The sequence below is a fragment of the Tribolium castaneum genome, chromosome 9 (genome assembly GCF_031307605.1).
Source record: "Tribolium castaneum strain GA2 chromosome 9, icTriCast1.1, whole genome shotgun sequence".
Classification (NCBI taxonomy): Eukaryota; Metazoa; Arthropoda; class Insecta; order Coleoptera; family Tenebrionidae; genus Tribolium; species Tribolium castaneum.
The window spans coordinates 6475603-6497965 of record NC_087402.1 but is presented as its reverse complement, the minus strand read 5'-3'; the positions used below and the strand labels follow the sequence as shown (position 1 = coordinate 6497965).

Genomic DNA, 22363 nt, shown 5'->3' with positions numbered 1-22363 from the left:
ACGTTGACACGAAATTGAAGAGCCCAATGTTGCCAATTTAATTCGATCGTCGTAGGCCACTTGATGACAATGGCATTCTGATATGATCTGCGCCGCCCCCAAACTTAATTTAAATGTTTATTGAAGCATAAGTCGCCTGAAGAAAATATCATCGATCGCCTCGGAAGCTGCAGCAGCCTATGGAAAAGCTTACCTACTCCCACTCTCTTTTTGTGCTTTATCCTCCCGTGTATTCGATAGCGAAAGCGTGCTGTAGAAACAACTGAACATCGCTCACACAGCGTGTCTAGTCGCCGGTGGATTGTGATGTTCTAAATTTTCTCGTCTCGCCGTCTAGATCCTGTCAGAAATTTTAAAATTTCGACGTTTCATGTGACAGTGACAGCATCTAATGAATTAAAGTCACAGTGAATTTTATTTTACGAGCAAAAAATAATGAAATAACTAGAGTCGGTCTAAAGTGTCGTCTACCTGTACGAGGGGTAAGTGGGATTTTCTCTACTTAAATTATTTACCTAGAAGTCTAATGCCTGGCGAGTGGTTTTAATTAAATTTATAGTCCTGCATTTCTAAAAACCATAAAGATATAAAAGTGTCCTCGGTGAGTTATTGCTTGATAAAGACACTTTAATGAGTTGAAAAGTTAAGTAATATTTAAAATAAATTACTTTAATGTCTGTCATTAAACAATTTTCATTCCTCAAATTTCTGGTGCATTTTTCTGTACAAGTTAATTATGTTGTTCAAACCATACCGGTTACGTGTAGGGGAAATAGTAATTAAGCTCTCCAACCCCTTGACATCACGCCCTCGTCTGTATTGTCTAGACCTGAAGTTATTAGAACTAGTTGTTAACAAACCAAAAATATCTTCAAATCACGATAAACTGTCTTTTTCTTAAAAAAAACCTTATCTTTTTGGAATTAACTGATACCAATGTTTGCCCAAAAATATGGCTAAACAATCAAATGCCAGTTCCCTAAGTAAGGACTACATTTACTTTTAAACCAACATTTGCATACTGTAATTATAATAATTTAAATAATAATGATTAATCTGTCTATTAACTGGAGATTAAACTGTCTGGGCTTGTTTATTTATCTCCTGACACCTTTGAAATTAATGTATTGTTACATAATTAATTTGTTTAACAAGGAAAAATAGTCATTATTTTTTCTTTATAGTCGGATTATATGTTCTGTTGCTTTAATTAAACGAACAAATTGTATAATAATCGGCGAGAAATGAAGTTGTGTATAAACTTTTACAATGGCAATTGCTGATAAAATGTTTGAATGCAATTTCAGATAAATATTTGATTCTAACACACCTATTTCATAATATCTGATAATTGATAAACTACTGTTTCCGTTTTTGAAAAAAATAAATTCCTGAGAACTGAACAAATAATTGATTTTGAAAAGAGCGACCCCTATTCAGGCAAATACTAATTAGTCATAAGTGTAGGTAATATCTTATTTTTCGCAAAATTCTCGAGAAAAAATGTTTGTAAATAAAATGCGAAACGTGAGTGTTGTAGTGTTTTAAAATAAGCAAAACGTGCCCAAAAACATATTGTTTAAAGATTTAAAAACGAAAAGTACGTAAACATTTTTCTAAATTGTACTTAGATCTACGTTTGATTTTTAAAATGCTGTATACGGGGAATCAGAATTTTCAAAGAAAATCTTGAAATTTGCAATCCTTATCAATTATTAATTTAGTAATGTGGGCGTGCGTTTCGTCATTTCATTGTAGTTCAGTTAACTACGAAATAACTTGAGTGGAAAATTTCAATGTGTAATTTTGGCCGCTTTCGCACAAATTTGACCATAAACGAATTTATTGTAAGTATATGGATGCAGTTTACGTTTGTTTACTTTATTAATCTTTTATTGCCTCCGAGACAAGATAAAAACTAACATTCCGTAGTTAAAATAAATACTAGTTCACTTGTTTTTTAATCTTATCAAACAGCTCATTTAAGAAATATTTGATTAATAGTAATAGAACCGTGTCTACTTTTTTAGCTTGTGTCGTTTGTTGATGGTAAAATCTTTGTTTGTTTACTTAAATCGGTTCACTACACTATTCGGAACAGTCTAACATCTGTCACACAATTACTACTTCACGCCGTAAAACCACCACAATCAAGTCGAAGAAATGACGCTATTGTGTTACACAGCTACTTTATAAAGGCACAACAAGCACTGCTATTTGATAATTGACCAGTGCAAAAATTGTAAACCGACTTGAGATGAGTCAGATCGTCTTAAATTCAAATTCGATGCTAAACAGTCTTTGTTTGGCGTGAAATGTCATTTCAATATTGCGATCAAGATAATTGGCTTGAAAAGTTACAAAATCATTGTTGACAATATGTTATTTAATAAAATTGCTCGTTATGTTTTCTTATTGTTATTTTTCTGCGTTTGTCTAGGAAGAGCGTGCACGTTTCTGCTCTGGATGCTTTCAAGATTAACACAATTAGTGAATTTATTAACACAAATTGATAATTGCCTTTCTTTTAGTCCAAATTAGTCGTCTCGAAGTTGCATCGGTAAAGTGCAGCAAGTAAAAGCGAATTAGTCTATGCGTGATTTCGCAACGACGCTATTAAAACGGTACTTAATTTGACAAATTAATTTTGCAACGTCTGATTAGATAACTTGAACTTAATTAAAAGCCATCACTGCGTTCGTAAAACCATCACTCACCTGTGAAATAAGTATCATTCAAACCGACAATTAAAATTCATAATTTCGTTTCTATTGAACATCCACAGTGAAACCTAGCATTAGAAACCGCCTCCTGAATTAATAAAAATTCAAAACGGTATTGTCCAAACGAACAACTTTCATTTTTGTGAAATTCACTCACTTGAAAAAATTGCCGATAATGAACGGCTTGCAAAAACAAAAAACCGGAGACCTTGCTGGCCCCGCGGTTTTTTCTGTAATTCCATATAGGGTTGTTCAGTTTAATGAAAGAACAATTCGCTGAAATATCAGAGATCGACTGGGAGATAATGAACATGTTTGTTGTGTGAAAAGTCGGCTCTACAGAACGTGTCTATTGTTCAATGTGCGAAACTATTATCCTGGAATTTTTCAGGATTGAGCTGAAAAATGCCGTTTCGTAATTACGACAACGTTGCGAGTCAAAATTTGCATATTTGTGCCTAAATTGGGAATGAAAGTGCTGATTGATAGAATGCGACAATAACGAGATAAATTTGCGCTAAGGACTATTCTCCTGTCGAAAATGCAGAGTTTCTGTTTTAAATCAGCTGAATGCATTATGCATGAGCTAATTAACCAAGTATTTGCGATTTTTGAATATTGGGAAAAATACGAATTCCAAGACCGCAGATTTAACCACAAATCTAGGCCAAATAATAAACACAAACTTGACAGGATGTCACCAAGTTGTTTCAGCTTCAGAGGCCCAATTTTTTACGAAAGAGAAATTAAACGATACAATAGACTTGACCCGAGGTCGCCATTTATGTCAAAAATCGGTTAATTAATTTAAAATGTTTATTGATGGCCGTGTTAGGAAATCGCGTTTGATTTACTACTACTAGAAAAATGTTACATGTTATTGAAACTAGTTTGTTTTTGTGTGAGCGAGATTGAGAATTTTCCTATTCATGTCAGTCTTTATGTAATCTAACGCACACAAATGTTGTTTTTAATGGGTTTTTAAAGTTTGGTTGTACGCACACCTTCTTAGGTTTTACGCTACGACTTAATTGAAATTTAAAATTTTAATGTACTCCTCGTTTTGTGAAAGTATTTAATGTTTTACAATATATCGCGCGATATGCTTTTAAGCAAATTGAAAATGAATTAATGTGTAATTATTATTACGTTTCCTCTCCATGGAACCATTAAAAACAACGCGGAAAATGCTAATTTATATTGTAATAGTTTATCTCGAAACCGTATACTGTTATAAATATGAATAAAAAATGTTGTTTGTGGATATTTTAATAAGCGGATCACTAAAAGTAAAATAAGGCCAGTTTGACATGCGATCTTTAAGTCAAAATAGCAATTAGTAATCTTGGTCTTAATTATACAAAAAAATAATTTCACTTCATTACATTCAAGTAAAAGTAAATAAAAATCATTTCATGTGTTCTTAACAATCCAAAAAATACAAACTTTCTTTTAATACTGACTACGGATATCTAAAGGTTGGGATATGAAACGGCGTACAAATAAAACGTTCCCGTCCTCTGTAGTTCCGCTAATGTCGCCAGAGAGCGCAGCTGTTCGATTACCGTCTAATGACTTTAAAAAAATGGTATCCGTACAACGGTTAATACATAGCAAACAAAAAATAGTAGTAGTTAAACTATATTTAACAAAATTTCAGTCTTTTACCAATTTGCACTCTGCCTCATATTTTCCAAAACGCTGTGAATACGGTTACTTAAGCAAGAAAAATGTTAGGAAGAAAGTTGTAGAGAATTAAATTATCTACAAAAAAATCCAAAGACCATAGCCCTATGTTCAACCATTTGGACCCCAAAGTCGTTCAAAGTGACGGATTTGCTTCATTTTGCCGGTGGTCAAGTATTAAAAGTTAATTTATATCTAAACCATTGAAGTTAGAAATATGGTGTCGCGGACTTTTTTGTAGAAAATTTAATTCTCTACAACTTTGTTCCTTACATTTTTTTGTATCTTCAAGTGTATTCTCAGCGTTCGCAAAAATATAAGATGGAACGCACATTGATAATTCTAAGCGAAAGTTCTTTGCGCACCGTCGCATATTTATCAAAACGCTGGGAATACGGTTGAAGATACGAAAAAAGTGTAAATAACAAAGTTGTAGAGAATTAAATTTGCTATAAAAAATCCGCGACCCCATATTTCTATCTTCTGTAATCTAGTTATAAATTAACTTTCCGTTACTTGACCACCGGTAAAATGAAATGAATCCCTCGCTTCAGCGTCTTTGAACGTCTTTAAGGCCTAACCCATTGACGATAGAAATATGGTCTCGTGGACTTTTTTAAAGGAAATTTAATTCTCTACAAATTTTTTTCTCAACATTTTTTTGTATCTTTAACCGTATTCGCAGCGTCTTGGAAAATACATCATTTTTTCTCATATTTGTTATGAAAATTTTAGTCGTCAGTTTGTCTCAGTCTATTAATAATATAAAGCTCAAAATTTCTGCATTTTTTCCTAAGTAATTAGTGAATTGGTTGCATTTAAATTAATTTAAAATGATTTGACGCCGAGACGGTTCACGCTCGAAACGCCCCCATTTTTACTCTGCCATATTTTTTTTGTCTCGTTTCGTCTCCTAAGTTATAGTCCTCCGTATTACTGATTAAAGTTGCAGTGAAGTTGCATTTTATCGAAAAAGGTACGAAATTGCGAGAAAATAGATCATTCATACCATTACTTACTTCACCGTTAATTGGATCTGTTAAGAGGTATTTAAAAAAATATTTAATTAGCCAGAAATTTGATTTATGTGATATATCAAATATTTGCATAAATTATCATGTAACCGGGTTTTATTAGCCTATTAAGCTTGGCGATATAAAAAATAGCAATTTTCTTTATTTTATAAGCTAACAGTGGGTGTTAGACACAGACTTTGAAAAAATATTATATGCAAAAAAGACACAAACCACATCCAAGATGATATAAAAGTCTGTTCTTTTACACTGTTTTAAAATTTAAAATTCGGTAAAAAAAATTTTCACCACAAGTTTCATATTGATTTAAATATTTTTTTTAATAAAATCGAGTAAAATATAACGTGATGCGAGCTATGGCCTTTGTAACCCATTCCGTGTAAAAAGTGCAGATCTTAATAAAGATGCCGTCACAAAGACTTCTTCATTCTTAACAATCCGAGTAATTAAATCCACATTCTTGAGGTGCGGCAACAATTTTCGCCAATATTTTAACCCTAAACCAGCTATGGCATGTAGTGGCATTCCTCGATTTTACCTATCCATCTGATAAAGAAATCGTGACCTTTCAAGTTGTTATTATTACGTTATATTGTTTTGAAAGAGGATCAAGGATAATTTTTTTCCTATTGAAAATATTTCCGTCATCATAAATCTTCACCGGGTCCGTTCGAACAAAGCCGTCGACTTAAAAGGAACAAATCTTTTAATTTTATTTCCAATTGTTATGTAACACGTCGAAGTTATCAATGATTCACGTTTGCTCCATCTGTTTGAACAAGATCCTTGTGAGAGAGCAATGTTTCAGACGGTTTTTTCTTACATGATGTATTTTAAGATTAATAAAAGGAAAAAACTGACTCTGACATCTTGAGGGTAATGAATTAAAATACAAAACATACAAAGACTGTTCTATAAATGCGGCAGACGCGAGCCGAAATTAGACGAAAATATCGTCGGCGGCATTATTATTTTAATTTGGACACGCTTGTTATTATTCTAGAACGGAAGTAGGGTCGGAAAATACAATACCGCACCCACTGGTTGCTTACTGTGAAATTGACTTTGAAGAGGGTGAATGGATTGCCCGCAAGACGATCTGAAATGGGTGCAACATGCAATTTTCGCAGCATGTATACTTAGCCTAACTGCACATTTACGTAATTAGTTTAGGTAGAACGTTATTCACACTACTATTTAACTGCCAGTAGTAAGTAGACTATAAAGTTCAAATACTGTGATGTGTAATTATCCTATACTGAAATTATATCCGATAATTTCAAATTTTAAATTAATAAACGGGGGCCTGTAATTTATTGGCTTTGCCGACAGCGCTGGCAATAATTAAAACACTAAAAAATAAAAACACAAGCTGAAAGGTCGAGGGCTGTCGTTATGCGACGAGCGGATGCGAGTTGCATACCTAGACACCCGAGAAACTTTAAGCGTTTTCGTATGTGTTTTTCAAAATTTTTTTGGTTGAAACATCTTAATTTAAATTTGCTATGGGAAGCGCGTTTTAAACAAAATAGTGAAAATATTAATTTAAAACACGTTGCCATGGGAAGCGTGTTTTAAAATAGTAAAAACACGTTGCTATGGAAACGTGTTTTAAAATAGTGTTTATAATCTAGGATTCAGATATTAAAAAAAGAGTTAAAATGTTATAACAACAAAATTTTTTGGTGCGACAGGAAAGGTAATCGGGGAAATCTCCAAGTTTCTAATTCCTTGCCTGGAAAAGTAATTTAGAAAAAGATTTATGGGTGAAATAACGAGTGCAATTCGCGTGTCAAAACGTGAAACTTTGTTAACAATATTGTGATTTAACACGATTACAGTGCAATTAGACGATTATTTTATAGAGACGTTTTAATTGTTGATTTTAATATCCGTTGATCTTTTTCCTTGAATCGTAACGCAACGATTCTAATGAACTTTCAGAATGTCTTTTATGTTTAATTTTAATTAGCAATCTCATCCCATCAAGGTTTGCTACATGCAATTTATTGTTAAAAGTTGGCGTTTTATACGTTACAATTTTCAGGAAGTTGGTGTTTTAATGTAATTTTTAGATGACAGTGCAGATAATCGTGCGCTTTTCAATTTTAATTTTATGCTTATTAAAATTTGATATGGTGATATGTTTAATGGCCTAAGACCGTATCTGATCGATGGAAAAGATGTGCTTTTACCAAATTTGTCGTAAAACCGCCAGGTGTGACCATATCTTGTCCACACTTACATAATTACAGAAAATTTCAAATATTCCCAATCATGTAACACATGCAATGAATATCGACAATTACCTATTACCTTACATTGTTAATAATTGTTATTATTGTCTTGCTTTCACTTTTAAAATCAATTTGAAGGCTGTTAAGGAGTGACCCTTGAACCTTCTAATTTTTTGACAATCATTAATCAAAGAATAAGAGTAATTAGCAAGCAGCGATTGTGAGAAATGTAACAACTAGTCTGACAATAAGACAAATTGCCGAAAGGTTATTATATCATTTCCTGTGTACTTTGTGACTTTCCTTTACGTTTAAACTGGAATTTAAACAAACACTCGTAAAAGGCCAAAATTATGATTTATGTTTAAGTTTTGAAACCCAAAAAAGCTGAAAAATTTCGCTAAATAAACTAAATTGGCCTTCCACCGTTCATAAACCATAAATTATTTTAATTACTGGCGCTCTTTCATGGCTTATTGCGATTTTATTACCCCAATCAACGTAAGGTGATTGCTCCTATTATAGTTTAGTAAAAGTTTTCGTAATAAAATTACGAAAAAATCATTATTCCTTAGGGGTGTTTCGATTCTTCCATTCCCAATTAATCGAGACAACATTTCGTGGCCGTTTCTCATAAATAATAACACGACCCAGAAACAATTGTAAAATTGTATTGGCACCCGGCTAAGGGTCATAAATAAAACGAAAGCGCAAGTGAAAATAAATGTTCAATGTGTTGTAAGTTCGTTCATTAAAATATTGCCACACCGAGCGATAATTAGCATAAAACTGTCGTTTTCAGCAAAAATGGCCTACGGACGGAACGTGTCCTCAAACCGGAACAGTTGGGGTCCAATGTCAGTTCCTTCCGGCTTCCACCGTCTGGAGCCGGACGAAGAATTCGCCGAAGAGTACACTGAAAGAATGATGAGTGCGCAAATGCGCCAACTGGACCCACTGAAGGAGGATTTGGCCGACTGGATGAACAAAACGTTAGGTAAGTGCCTGAAACCTTCACCTGAAAACAAAATCAACTGAAGATTTTGTTTACTGATGACGCTGTTTGTAAACAACACCCGATACGATCTTCCGATTGGAACGCCTGTTAGACACCTCTGCACTTTTAATATCATTACTATTTTTACTACATGACAGGATTCGCTCTAACATTCCTGGGTGACAGTTGTTGGAAATTTTCACGGGGATAACGGACTTATCATTGCAATTGTCTGAGTTTTTTTTGAAACCGTGAGAATCACAAATGAAATCGGGATAATCTTTTTTCTCACATTTTAATCCTTGAATGTGCGTCAAATGACAAGTATCGATGGGATTATCCCTTTTAAGGTTCTAAACAATACTGAGTCACTGCGTAATAAATTGAACCTTATCAATTAATTATTAGTGTCCCCAATGTTTTTAGCATAAATCCCACATGTTTTAATATTCTAGTAGCACGTGTTCCTCCCATAACGACTAGCTAATTACAAGGAAGTCTTCTCGAGACAGCAAATCACTCTCATCTTATTTCATTACGAGATAATTTATTACATAATTGGCGCACTGTGTGTGCCCTATGTCCATATGTTTAATTCAATTTTTCGTTAAAAATATTTAATTTATATGGACGTCAAAGGTGAACGTGGGTGGCTATCTAAGCTATAAACATCAAGCTGTGCAATAAAGTTTAATGATGCCATTTTTACTACTGACTTGACAAAAAAATTGAAATCGCTGGACTGTTATTAACATAAGAATTATATCAAATATAGCTTGCATTATTGTTTCCGTAAACATTGTTACGCAATTTTGTTCGTAAACAAACAATAAATTCGCACTTTGTTTTCCTCCAAATCAATTTCTAATTATTCGGTAATTATAAACACTGGAAGTGTTGGTAAACAATACTGACATTGTCACAGGCACTAGGCCAGAAAACTTAAAAAATCGAGGAACTATGGAGGGAGACCTCAACTGCTAAATGTTTATTGAGAGTGTCAAAGGAAGGAAATTAAATGTCAGTCAGCCTGTAATTGGAGGACCCTTCTAAATACTTTCCAAGTTGATTGTTGAATTTTTGGACCGACAATAAAACGAGCAGTGAAGGTACGCGGTTGTGGCCGTTATTTATTCACTTCGCCTCAAGAAAATCCGCAAACGAACGAAATTACGGTCCGTCATCGCTCCAAGATCGTAAAATCGTGCTCTATTCCTACGTGAAAAACTTTGCAAATATTGAAATCGATATTAAAATAGAGCACGGTGCCTGGCACATCCTGAAATGATTTCGGTTTCCTCTCGATTGACGTTCTATGATTTGTGAGTTGCTAATCGCCCGAAAAACTAGTCATCAACTGCCATAATTATGTAGGATTTGGAGATTATAGGTTCGTGGCGAGTGGGCCGTACTCTGGTTTCCTTATGTAAATTACAAATCGCCAAATCTCGTTTTTTCCTCTTTTCAATTTGTTATTATTATGTGGGCTCGTCTTCGAATTGTCGATTCCAAAATCGCAATGTTTTGGTCACGAAGTGTGATTTCATAGCGCAGATAACCTCGTAGCCGGGTGAGTGACTGGAGGTGTGGTGGCATTATGAAATCCTGGGTTTTTCTGCGGCTTGAAAATTGAAAATGTTGAGGGAAATGGGAAAAAGTGCCGTTATTGTTGGGTGTGCGACGATCCTATCGTTGAAAGTGCAAATACGATTCATGAATAATGAAACGGCGAGAGGCCAATGATATGCCGAAAGAATTATTCTCGGATCGTTTTTACTGTTATGTTATTATTTTTGCTTCGCAATGATTAGCAGTCGGGTGGGAAAAATCATCGACGTGATTGCAGGCGGCCTAAATATGGGCAATTTTAGCTGGAATCTTGGAAATTGGTAGTCGGCGAATTTTTTAAACTGATTAGGCGTTTAATCGCAAATTGGACCGATAAATGGCGATACAGTTTTTTAATACAAAAGGCAATAAGAGCCCGGAATTCCCGAAACTAATATTCCAACATTGTCACTACTTTTTAACGTTCAAAGAAGGCAAATGTACAAATGGATGAATACATAAAATATTACTAAATTAACCCTCACTCAATTCCGGTCTAATTATAAACTTGGATATAAACGGAGATCAAAAGATCCACACCTGACGTCTCTCAATTCTCCAGCATCGTATTTTGACGACTACATTTGTATCGATGACCTTAACATTCACAACCTAATCTTCCCATAGTTTACCTAAGCTTTATTAATGGCTATATCTCGTTTAACCCTTGACCTAAGACCTAACACTTTCACACATGTGACGTCGTATAAAACTATAAAAATTGTGTTTTCCACAAAACAACAGTTCTTAAAGTTGCGTAAAGATGGTAAACACCTGATACATATTTTTTCGTTAATAAAAATGTCAAGATTTCAAGTGTTTGCACACAATAATAATTAAATGCGAGTTTATTATCAAGCCCCTCATTCGTAAAAGACTTTACGGCCGATTATCGTAATATCCACATGGTTGAAAGTATTCAGAGTGTGAGAGGAAATGAGCACTGCTCCATTTCCTGACTAACGAAGGGTGTGTTGTCTATTGTCTGCACCGTTCAGACCTTCAGGACTTGGTTGCTCAACTTCCCAGTTACAAAATCAATTAGTTAATTGTTCCTCTAGTCCCATAATCAAGGTTTTGCTCTTTACTGTCACATTATCTCGAAATAAATGGACAAGAGGAGTGACATACTCCAGAAGAGGCGTTGTAATTCGATCCACATCTGGATTCTGTTGAATGTATGAGGGCCCATGTGACAGGTTTTGTTTTACAAGATGACCTCCGACCCGCAGACACTCGAGACATTGGAGCAAATGCTGTTTTCTTTTTTCGAACAACTCGGAGACAAAATTGAATAGATAATAAATTTTGTGTTTCCGGACGATATCTATATTTATAACAAGTTTGGTCGATGGAGAAGCGATCCCAGTTATGTAACAATTAAGTCACGCGACTTGGAATTTATGCGACGAGTTTAATCAAACTGTAAGAAAAAGCTTAGTGGATTTTTACAGATCGATTGGTTGGTAATTGCGAGACTTGGAAGCCTTATTAGATTTTGTAGTGTAGCGGAAAGAAGGGATTATTAACAGCAGAATTGCGGAATATGTGAGACCGCACCCGATATCTCTATTGGGAATATCGCTGTTGTATGAAGTGCATGGTAATTATAACTGGTGCAAGAAATATTAAAAGATAAACTGATATTGCTGCCATTTTTCAAACTTGACTTATTTCCGGTAATTTATAAAATCGGCTTCAAAACTACGGAGGAGTATAAGTTAGGAGACGAACGCGATTTTCTGAGCCCAAAAATATAGTACCGGAGAGTAAAAATGAGGGTGCTTCGAACCAATTCGCTAATTATTTGGAAAAAATGTAGAAATGTTGAGCTTTGCATTCTTAACAGACTGAGAAGAACTGATCACTTAAACTTTCATAAGAAACATGAAAAAAAAATATTTAGAATCTAAAATTTTTTAGTCCTGCATTTTTAAGACGCTGCGAATACAGTTAAAGATACAAGAAAAATGTTAGGAAGAAATTTGTAGAGAATTCAATTTCCTTTAAAAAAGTCCGCGAGACCATATCTCGATCATCAACGGTTTGGGCCCAAAAAACCTTCAAAGACGTTCAATCGACGAATTAATTTCATTTTATCAGTGGTGAAGTAACGTAACGTTAATTTATACATAAACTGTAAAAGATAGAAATATGGTGTCGCGGACTTTTTTATAGGAAATTTAATTCTCTACAACTTTGTTCCTTACACTTTTTTTGTATCTTCAACCGTATTCCCAGCGTTTTGATAAATATGCGACGGCGCGCAAAGATCTATCGCTTAGTTTTATCAATTTGCGTTCCACCTCATATTTTTGCGAACGCTGCGAATACAGTTAAAGATACAAAAAAAATGTTAGGAAGAAATTTGTAGAGAATTCAATTTCCTTTAAAAAAGTCCGCGAGACCATATCTCGATCATCAACGGTTTGGGCCCAAAAAACCTTCAAAGACGTTCAATCGACGAATTAATTTCATTTTATCAGTGGTGAAGTAACGTAACGTTAATTTATACATAAACTGTAAAAGATAGAAATATGGTGTCGCGGACTTTTTTATAGGAAATTTAATTCTCTATAACTTTGTTCCTTACACTTTTTTTGTATCTTCAACCGTATTCCCAGCGTTTTGATAAATATGCGACGGCGCGCAAAGATCTATCGCTTAGTTTTATCAATTTGCGTTCCACCTCATATTTTTGCGAACGCTGCGAATACAGTTAAAGATACAAAAAAAAAGTTAGGAAGAAATTTGTAGAGAATTCAATTTCCTTTAAAAAAGTCCGCGAGACCATATCTCGATCATCAACGGTTTGGGCCCAAAAAACCTTCAAAGACGTTCAATCGACGAATTAATTTCATTTTATCAGTGGTGAAGTAACGTAACGTTAATTTATACATAAACTGTAAAAGATAGAAATATGGTGTCGCGGACTTTTTTATAGGAAATTTAATTCTCTACAACTTTGTTCCTCACACTTTTTTTGTATCTTCAACCGTATTCCCAGCGTTTTGATAAATATGCGACGGCGCGCAAAGATCTATCGCTTAGTTTTATCAATTTGCGTTCCACCTCATATTTTTGCGAACGCTGCGAATACGGTTGAAGATACAAAAAAAGTGTAAGGAACAAACTTGTGGAGAATTAAATTTTCTACAAAAAAGTCCGCGACACCATTTTTCCATCTTCAACGGTTTAGTTATAAATTAACTTTCCAATACTTGACCACCGGCCAAATGAAGCAAATCTTCAGCGTCTTTGGGGCCTAAATGGTTGGAGATATGGATATGATCTCACGGACTTTTTTGTAGGAAATTTAATGCCCTACAACTGTCTTCTTAACATTTTTCTTGCATCTGTAACCGTATTCGCAGCGTTTTGAAAAATATGGGGCAGAGTGCAAATTGGTGAATGTTTGAAATTTTGTTAAATATGGTTTACGATAAAATTTTTGCATTATATTTATGTCTTACTAATGTGAATTTGATGTTCTATCCGCCTGTATTTATTTATTTGTTTTTCAAATTCATTGCTCTGAAAATTTAGCCTGTAATGAAACTGCGCTCTCTAGCGACACTAACGGAACTATGGAGGACGGGAACGTTTTATGCGTAAGTCGATTCGTATCCTAACCTTTAGATTTCCGTAGATGAAAAGATTTTTAAAAATTAGACCTGAGTTATTCCAACCAGGCGAAGAGCTGTACAAATGTTTAGTTTAATGTTAACATACTTTATTACAATTTATTAATATTGTTTTATACGGGGATTATTGAATTATTTATTAGGGCTTCCGACGAGTTAATCCGGTCGCGTTTACATTTAATTAACGCTTCCTTTATCTCGATCGGTGTTCCGTCACCCATGAAAGCCCTGTCCCAATTTGTGGCGAATTTTGAAAATTGTACGTTGTGGGTCTTCATTCTCGTCGAAATTTTTCGGTTGACCGGTTGAAATTGGTCCGATTATTATGCGATGCGTGAACGTATTTACATATTTCCGTCACTTTCGCCGGCGTGTTTCCGGTCCCAAAACTCCCTCATCGCCAGGCAGATGCCCACAAAAAAGACGACAACTTACACGAACGCGCTTTTCTTCAGTGAAGAAATCGCGACCTTTGCTCTTGACATCAAGTCGTGTTTGATATATTCTAGCATGCGGAGCATGGTGCGATGTGCACGTCCGATATCCGTACAAGGGTATTGAGGATGGGCAGATTAGAAACCGTCCCAACTAGGGTTGACCCACCTTGCGAGCTTTATTTCTGTGAAACAGCGCAAATCAATCGGCGGACGGTGCGGTTCTCGTGCGGAAGTGTTGTAAATTATGTTAAGTTTTCGACGCAGCTGAAGCGATTTTATTTAAATAATCGGCGGGGACGGCACTAAAAGTTATAGTACACGCGTGATGTCTTGAGATAAAACACTCATTGGGATGCGACACACGAGCGAAGTGTTCAATCCGGATGCGCTTGTTATCACCTAGGTCAGTGGCTTCTCTCAATTAACTAACTGATTGAAGGCTTTAGTCCAGCGCATCCACCATTTTGCAAATTCGCGTAATGAATTTTAAGCACCGAATTCCTTAGCAGGCATAATGGGATCAGTTGCAAATAACGAAACCTTAACATTTGAAACGTGTGCAGTTCGCTTTAATTCCAACTCATATAAGGCAAGGTGCTATTTATTTATATAGTTTGTCGGAGAGAAAGTCAAGAGAAAGAAGAAATAAATCCTATTGTCTTAATTTTTCCCGGTCATTTTTATTGAGTGATTTACCTGACAGCGAAGGCAAATTATGAAATTTTTGGCCTTAAGGGGACAGATCGTGAATGTCGATTTTGTAGAAATTTGCGACAGGATTAGGTCAATGTGTTTGCATGGTTCACGCTAGTTTTTCCATGCCGATTGTAACTGGACCGAAGACTAGTAAACCGGTACACCGGACGGACAGGATCTTTATTGGCCGGAACATACATGTAACACTTGACATAATTCGAGATGTGACAAGTTTTTGTGACTGAATTATTGCACGCTTTTCGGAATTACAAAAACAAGACAGCGTGGAAGGTCAGTTACGAGTAGGTGGAACTGATATCGTAATTTGCATGGTTTTAAAGGCATGCATTTACCACCACTTTCGGTTTCGCAGTAGGTGCTCACGATTCAGTCATTTTTAAGCATGTAGACACTGAAATGAAAGGTTTTTTCCCTGTTCCCTAACCAGTGGCGTATTTATGTACTACTACTCGATTCTGCCGCCCTTGCTTATGAGAACATTTCTTCAAAATAATAATAATAATAATAATAATAATATCAAAACAAAAAATATTGGTTAATTCAGAAAATAACGAAAAATATGCAAACCTAAAAAAAAAACAATTTTTATTAACAGAAAAGCATTTTTTACGTGTTTTATAAGTATGTAGTAACTGACCTCTTAGTAATACAATTTCCCTTCAAAATTCTAAATGATACAACAGCTAAACTGCTTGAAAAATGTTAGAGGTACAACAGGTAAAGACATTTTTAAAAAACAAATTTATATTTTCGGGCATTGGAATATAATAAAAACAAATCAGTAAATAAAAATAAAACAAAAAGTAAAAAGGCGTTTTTACTGCATATTTTAAAATTATTGATATAAAGTATAAATACATAAATAAAATAAATATAAATATTTATATTAATAAGTATAAATACATGGTGTCTCGATATTTAAAAAACACTAAAACACTTAAATTTTATTGCATTTTTTTGCCAAAAACACCCTTCTTAAAACAATTATTACCAAAAACTAAAAATTCTAGACAAGTCGACCACCACTTTAAAGGGAAAAGTTCAAATTTAAATTTGCACCAATTGTTTATATGGGGATTCATAAATTCGCCATAAATATTAAAATTTTAGTTATTCCACTGTAATAAATTACGAAAAATGGCCTAAAGGTAAAATTCAAGTTATTATTAGCTAAAAATTATACCCTTTAAATTTGAATTTAAGAAATTAAAAAATTAAAATGGTGAAAGTATTAAAGTACTACTTTTCTAACACTGTTAGTTTTTAATTTAATTTAATTTTTTAAAGCGTGTTTTTGTCAAAAGTATCAAATTATTTCAAAAACTATGCCAAAGCGACCAATCACAATTTAAAAGCACCAGTGTGAAAAGTGAAATAGTTAATATTTCTAATAATAAACAAGGTATGGTGCTTTTTCGGATCGTTAGGACAACCTCTATGTATTCTCTTTTAACTTCGTTCTTTTTATAAATTATTTTCTCCAAAATTCAGTAATATCCTTAACTTTTTTTTCACTCAGTTGTATTTGAACGAAACAGCGAATACAGTTCTACACAAATTGTCTAAACATGCTAGATATTTGTAGTTTTGAAAATTAAATAAAAAAAGTTCTTTGTAATGTCACCAAGCATGCACCAGATTTTTCTCCTTTAAAATGTTGTTAAAAATCAGCCTGTATTTATTTAAAACGTTCTGGTTTTATAAAAATTTTGTAATTTTTACAACTTTTTTCTATAATATTACGTTGCCGCTGATTTTTTTCAAAGACATTTTTCTGTATTGTGTACTACTCAGGCTTTTTCTACAATTATTCATTGTGAATTTTCTATAAAATGAATTGAAACTATTAAGAAGTACTCAAAACTCATTAACCAGACTATAATTAAGAACTCACGAAGTAAAAAAATACGACAAAACTAAAAAACTAATCAACTATCTTAAAAAAATGCAACCCATTTTTTCCACGAGTATGTATTATTTATTATATTATATATACAGGGACTAAAGTGGGTCATTTATTCCCTAGCGATTAAAAATGGACTGAACCCCCTAGAGACTTCATTTATTCCAACTTTAGGCCCGGAAGTGCAAAAATAATCTTTATCGTCGTGTATAATACAATTTTTTTTTCTATAACAGAACTTGCAAGTTCAAATTCAAATGTTGTAAATTTATTTGAATAAAATAAACATTTTATCTACCCTTGCGGTTAAAGGGCTATCTTATCTACCCTTGTGGTTAAAGTGATATTCTGCACTCAAAAGAATCGATAAAGAAATAGGGTAACATCTGCTGTAGAACTAAAGATATTTTTGCCGCCCTATAGGTAAATATGCCACTGGCCTTAACACCTAACTCAGCAAAATCTCCTCCCTCAAGTGGTCCTGATCCAACCCTTATTTGTGCTCAATTTGTCTTAGTTTTGCTCGAATCATTTGCATCCCGGATGCACGTTGTGCAAGAATATTTGAGTAAGTGTTGAGGTGCAGTGTCGCCTGGACATTCATAACTGTCAATCGGTGTTCCTTGGAAGCAGAGGGCCGTGTCGCGATCACAAGAACCGACATTAATATTCATCGAGCGAATGTTTTAACTTTATGCCAGTACAGAACAACTACTGCCGCTGTTGTTTACATTATCAATGCGTATGTATGTTACGTGTTGCACCACACATAGACTCACTCGTATTTTATTTAGACACTTCAAGTCTCTCATTCATCAGAAGGCAAGACAAAAGTTGGCATTCATCAAGCGCGACGTTATCTTTTCTTGAAAATATGACCGTAGGGTTGCCCCGGGTGTGGCAATGCGTGTTTTTGCGTCAATTAGTTGTAATTGCATTGATTTGATAACGTCGTGTTTGCCGTCATGTACTTGTCCTAATTGAGTTTAATTTAATTCGATTGGAAGGGTCAAAGACTCAATTAATTGACTCCGGCGACTAATTTCTTTAAACTGGTAAAGTTGCCCTCGTTTCGTGTGTTGGGGTCAGCATTGTTGAACGGTTCATGTATCGCGTATTTTACGGTGTTAAAAAAATAAGAAATCACGTTTTCCGGCAATGGCGGTAATGAAAACGGCTGCGCCTCCAGCTTAGGAGAAACCATTATCTACATACTATTACACAAGATGGATCACTTGGTAATTGCACGGTAGTCTATTCATAGAAAGTGCTTATATTCCGGTAACACAAACGGAAAAACAACCGGAACAAATCCGGACAGCCTGGAGCAAAATCGCTCAATTTAATCGCCCAAATCAATCTCGTGTGGCAGTTCCCAGGATAATAGCAGTAATAAGTAATAATATTGATATTGTGGGTGGTACATCTATTGAAACGCCATGACAAATTGATGGAAAGCTGAGAAAACTGAACGTGGGATCGTTATCGCATTGTTGAAGTGTCTTTAATAACACTTTTGTTGGAAATTTATGGCGAAATTTGCATGTGACAAGGCTTTTTCTGAAGTTCGTGGGTGGGATCCGCCGCCGAACATCAAACGAGCACAAAAAATTACAAGTGTCTCGACTTATTTACACGGACACGTTAAGTAGCCACTTGTGCTCTTTTCGACGATAATTATACCAAAAGGAGAACATAATCGATCAATTATTGGCGATTTTACAGCAGCCACGGGAGATCATAACGAGCGAAAGATCAACAAAGATCAAAGGTGAAATTCTAGACGAAACGAGATTTTTAACACCGGTGTGCTTAATAACAAACAAACGATTCCAAGATACGCTTGGACCAATTAATTCACTTTCATTCGCCACAAAAACGCTTCTTCGCCCATTATCAAACCGCAGAAACAGTCAAAATTGATTAGTTGGTGGGAACCGCGCTCGAATAATCGCATCGTTATCAAAGCAGAAACATTACATTATGGGTGCTGATGAATGATTTCTTTTTGTTGCAGATATCGATTATGTTAACAGAAACAACTTCCTAAGCGAACTAGACAACGGAGTTTTATTATGCCATTTAGCGCAAGTGATTTGCGATAAGGCCAAGTACGCCATTGATACAGGTCATGCTAAAGGCGTAAGTAATTCAATGAAACTTATTAATTGGATTAGTTACGAATTATTTCGCTTCGTAGCCTCTACCGACTGTGAGGGGGAAATGTTTCGAGAAAGCGATGCGCCGAAGTTTTTTCTCGCGGGACAACATGGAAAATTTTATCAAGTTTTGCAGGTCTCTGGGCGTACACGAAAATTTGCTGTTCGAAAGCGACGATCTAGGTAAGCACGAGACCTAACAACTAAATGTTTGGACGAAATCTTGTATAATTTATTATTTTTAATTATCAAACTATGTAATTCTCTAAATACTCTAAACTGTTTTTTGTAATTTATTGTCTAATTTTCATACAGTCATTCAATTTGATGGAATGCTAAAATATTCATTGTGTTTTAAGTTATTAAAATAACAAAAGGGGTGGAAATTCCAACAAAGGCAAAATAATTCATTTGGAATACCTTGAAATTTAAATAACATATATACTTTGCAAAGACGTTTATTACCATCACCGACTGAAAAATTAACCGAAGGTACAGTCGGGCAAAATGAAAATGTCGCGTCCAAGAAAGAACGCCTACTAGATCCCTTAACTACAACCAACCCCTGTCGTAAATCATCTCATCGGAAATCGTAAATTGGTCCTAAGATACATTTTTTTCTACATTTCGTTTGTCATCCTTTTAAATGACTGAGAATTTTTTTTTAATTGATAGATAAAACAATCTTCAAATTTTGTTTAGAATACATTTAGAATTAATGAACAAAGTTACAAATGATAATTTACTATTAGATAATATTGTTCGACAGACGATTTTTGGCTTATTCTTGTCAATATTTGCGAAATAATAACATTCTAACAGACTGAAAAAAAAAAGAATAACTCCTTTTTCGAACAAATTTTGTCAATTTTCAGTACATCCTTGACGCGAATTCGCTCAAAAACGAGCTAAATCGAGAAAAGCCAGCAAAATAACATCAGTTTTATCTTATTTCGTTGTTTTTGAGATGTCTTTTTTTAATGAGATCTTACAAAATAAATAAGTTTCAGGTAAAAAAATAGCCTAAAATTGTAATCAATTTCGATCAAATTTGGTGATTTTTTCATATCGTTTTAGCAAAATAACTATTTGAGAGAAAGACTGTGTTAACCACTAAAAAAAAACAAAAATTACCAATTATTTCGGTCTAATTTTGTTCATTCTTTAGTTTGGTTTGAATAAAATTCTGCACACATTTCCGTTTCTGGCTGAAAACGTGATAAATACTCAGTAAAGGCAAAAATGAAAAAACAAAACGTGATTTTCGACCAAATGTTGTGGTTTTTCGGGTTATTTTGACGAAATTTCGCTCAAAAGCGAGCTAAATCGGCAGAAACGAACATCAATTTTCATTTTTTTTTGTAATTTTTAGATGTATTTTCTTGCAAAATAAATTAATCTCGACCCAAAAAAAAATCATTTTCGATTTTATTCAGTGATTTTTCGTCCAATTTTAGATAAATTTTTCGAAAAAAAAAAGTTTTCGCCTCAACAAGACCCGAAAAAGGCTAAAATAACACATATTTTAGTATAAATGGGTGACTATTCAGTCTATTTTTAACAAAAATTTGCTAAAAAACGTACTCAAAATAATATAATTATAATTCTGGATTTAAATTGGTGTTTCTTCGATCTTTTCTAACGAAATCTTGAGAAAAAAACTGAAATTTTAGCTCTAAAACGTGTTTAAACGCCCAAGAAAGGGATAAACAACGTTACTGTTTCCACTTATTTTGGCTGACTGTATTTATATTAAAAAAAATATATGCTTCTTGTTACACAGCAAAACTTTTGAAATAAATGATTCGGTGTTTCTGACAATATCTCAACCAGCAAATAGCCCTGATTTAAATATCATTGTGTCTTAATGGCACAAATTAAAAAGTCAGACATCATTTCTCGTTCTCTTTTTGTTTTAATTTTGTTAAATATCAAGTCATAACTTTCATAAGTTACCAAAAAAAAACTTCTACAATTCATACTTTTTTTAAATAAACATTCATTAGCTTGACGTGCATTTACCTTGCATTCGTCCAAACATTAAGTTGTAAGGCCTCGTAATACGTTTATAAATAAATAATAAATAAAATTAACCAAAAATTTCGCGAATTAAAAAATCATTTGTGTGAAGTCCTGCACAACCAGCCCCGCAACGTGATCCTGTGCCTCCTGGAAGTGGCCCGCCTTGCCACCCGTTTCGGCGTCGAACCGCCAGGTCTTATCCAACTCGAGAAGGAAATTGCCGAAGAAGAGCAGAACAATTCAACCGATTCAGCCCTAAGTTCTTTGCTTTCGTGGCAATTCCAAGCCTCTGAACCGTCCGATCTCAAAATGCGCCACAGCCAGTCGGCCAATGCCATATCGTCATACGACCGCTGGGACACAGGGCCCCGCATGGTGCTCCTCCCCGAACGCCCGAAACCGGAAAAAGTATCGCTAAGTGGTGCCAGCGATGGCGTCCCCAGCGACAACACCGAAGATGAGTGGTCGCGGGGCAGCGGCGAAGACCCCGACCTGGAGATCGACACCGGCGCCGGAGACGCCACCACAGAACTCGACAGGAAAGTACAATTAGCGGCGAGGCTGATGCAGAGAAACTGCAATTGTGCCAACGGGAAGTGTTCGAGGTTGAACGTGAGAAAAGTCGGCGAAGGGAAGTACAATATCGCGGGCAAGAGTGTCTTTATTAGAGTAAGTTTGATATTTTATTTAATGAAAGTTGGGTAAGTTGGCTTAGTTGTTGAAGGGGCGGCACATGATGGTGCGCGTGGGGGGAGGATGGGACACACTGGACCACTTCCTGTTACGTCACGACCCATGCCAGGTGAAAATCGTATCCAGAGATAGCCCGGAACGGCCTGCTAGTGCTTCCAAATTTTTACACATAAGGGCCAAGTACCGCAGTCCACCACCACGCGAGTCAGTCACGCGCTAAGCACACTAATAAATTATTTTAGTGAATATTTGCTATGATTTTCACACCAAGAAGTTCAAATGTTTATTTCGTTTCGTTAAGTTTGTAGTGTAATTATGTACACTAATTAGTAGTTACGAAAGAATACTAATAAGATTTTTTACAGTAGCGTTGTATTTTATTTTATTTTGTATATATTTTTCTACTATTAAAACACTGCATTTCTATAGTTGCCTTTAGCCACCCCTTGACAGGCCTTACGTTCCAGGAAAATGAAAAGGAGATTAAGCCGCGGTTTTTCCCC

General features: G+C 34.8%; 1 protein-coding gene across 1 annotated transcript; it reads left to right on the top strand.

The window, feature by feature from the left end:
* The first annotated feature begins 233 nt into the window (after nucleotides 1-233).
* LOC664504 (GAS2-like protein 2) lies at nucleotides 234-22286 on the top strand. The gene is made up of 6 exons (XM_970505.5): nucleotides 234-482; nucleotides 8483-8677; nucleotides 19004-19128; nucleotides 19187-19328; nucleotides 21277-21836; nucleotides 21883-22286. The coding sequence occupies exons 2-6, from the start codon at nucleotides 8488-8490 to the stop codon at nucleotides 22078-22080; spliced, it is 1215 nt and encodes a 404-aa protein (XP_975598.1). The 5' UTR covers nucleotides 234-482; nucleotides 8483-8487; the 3' UTR covers nucleotides 22081-22286.
* Nucleotides 22287-22363: the final 77 nt, after the last annotated feature.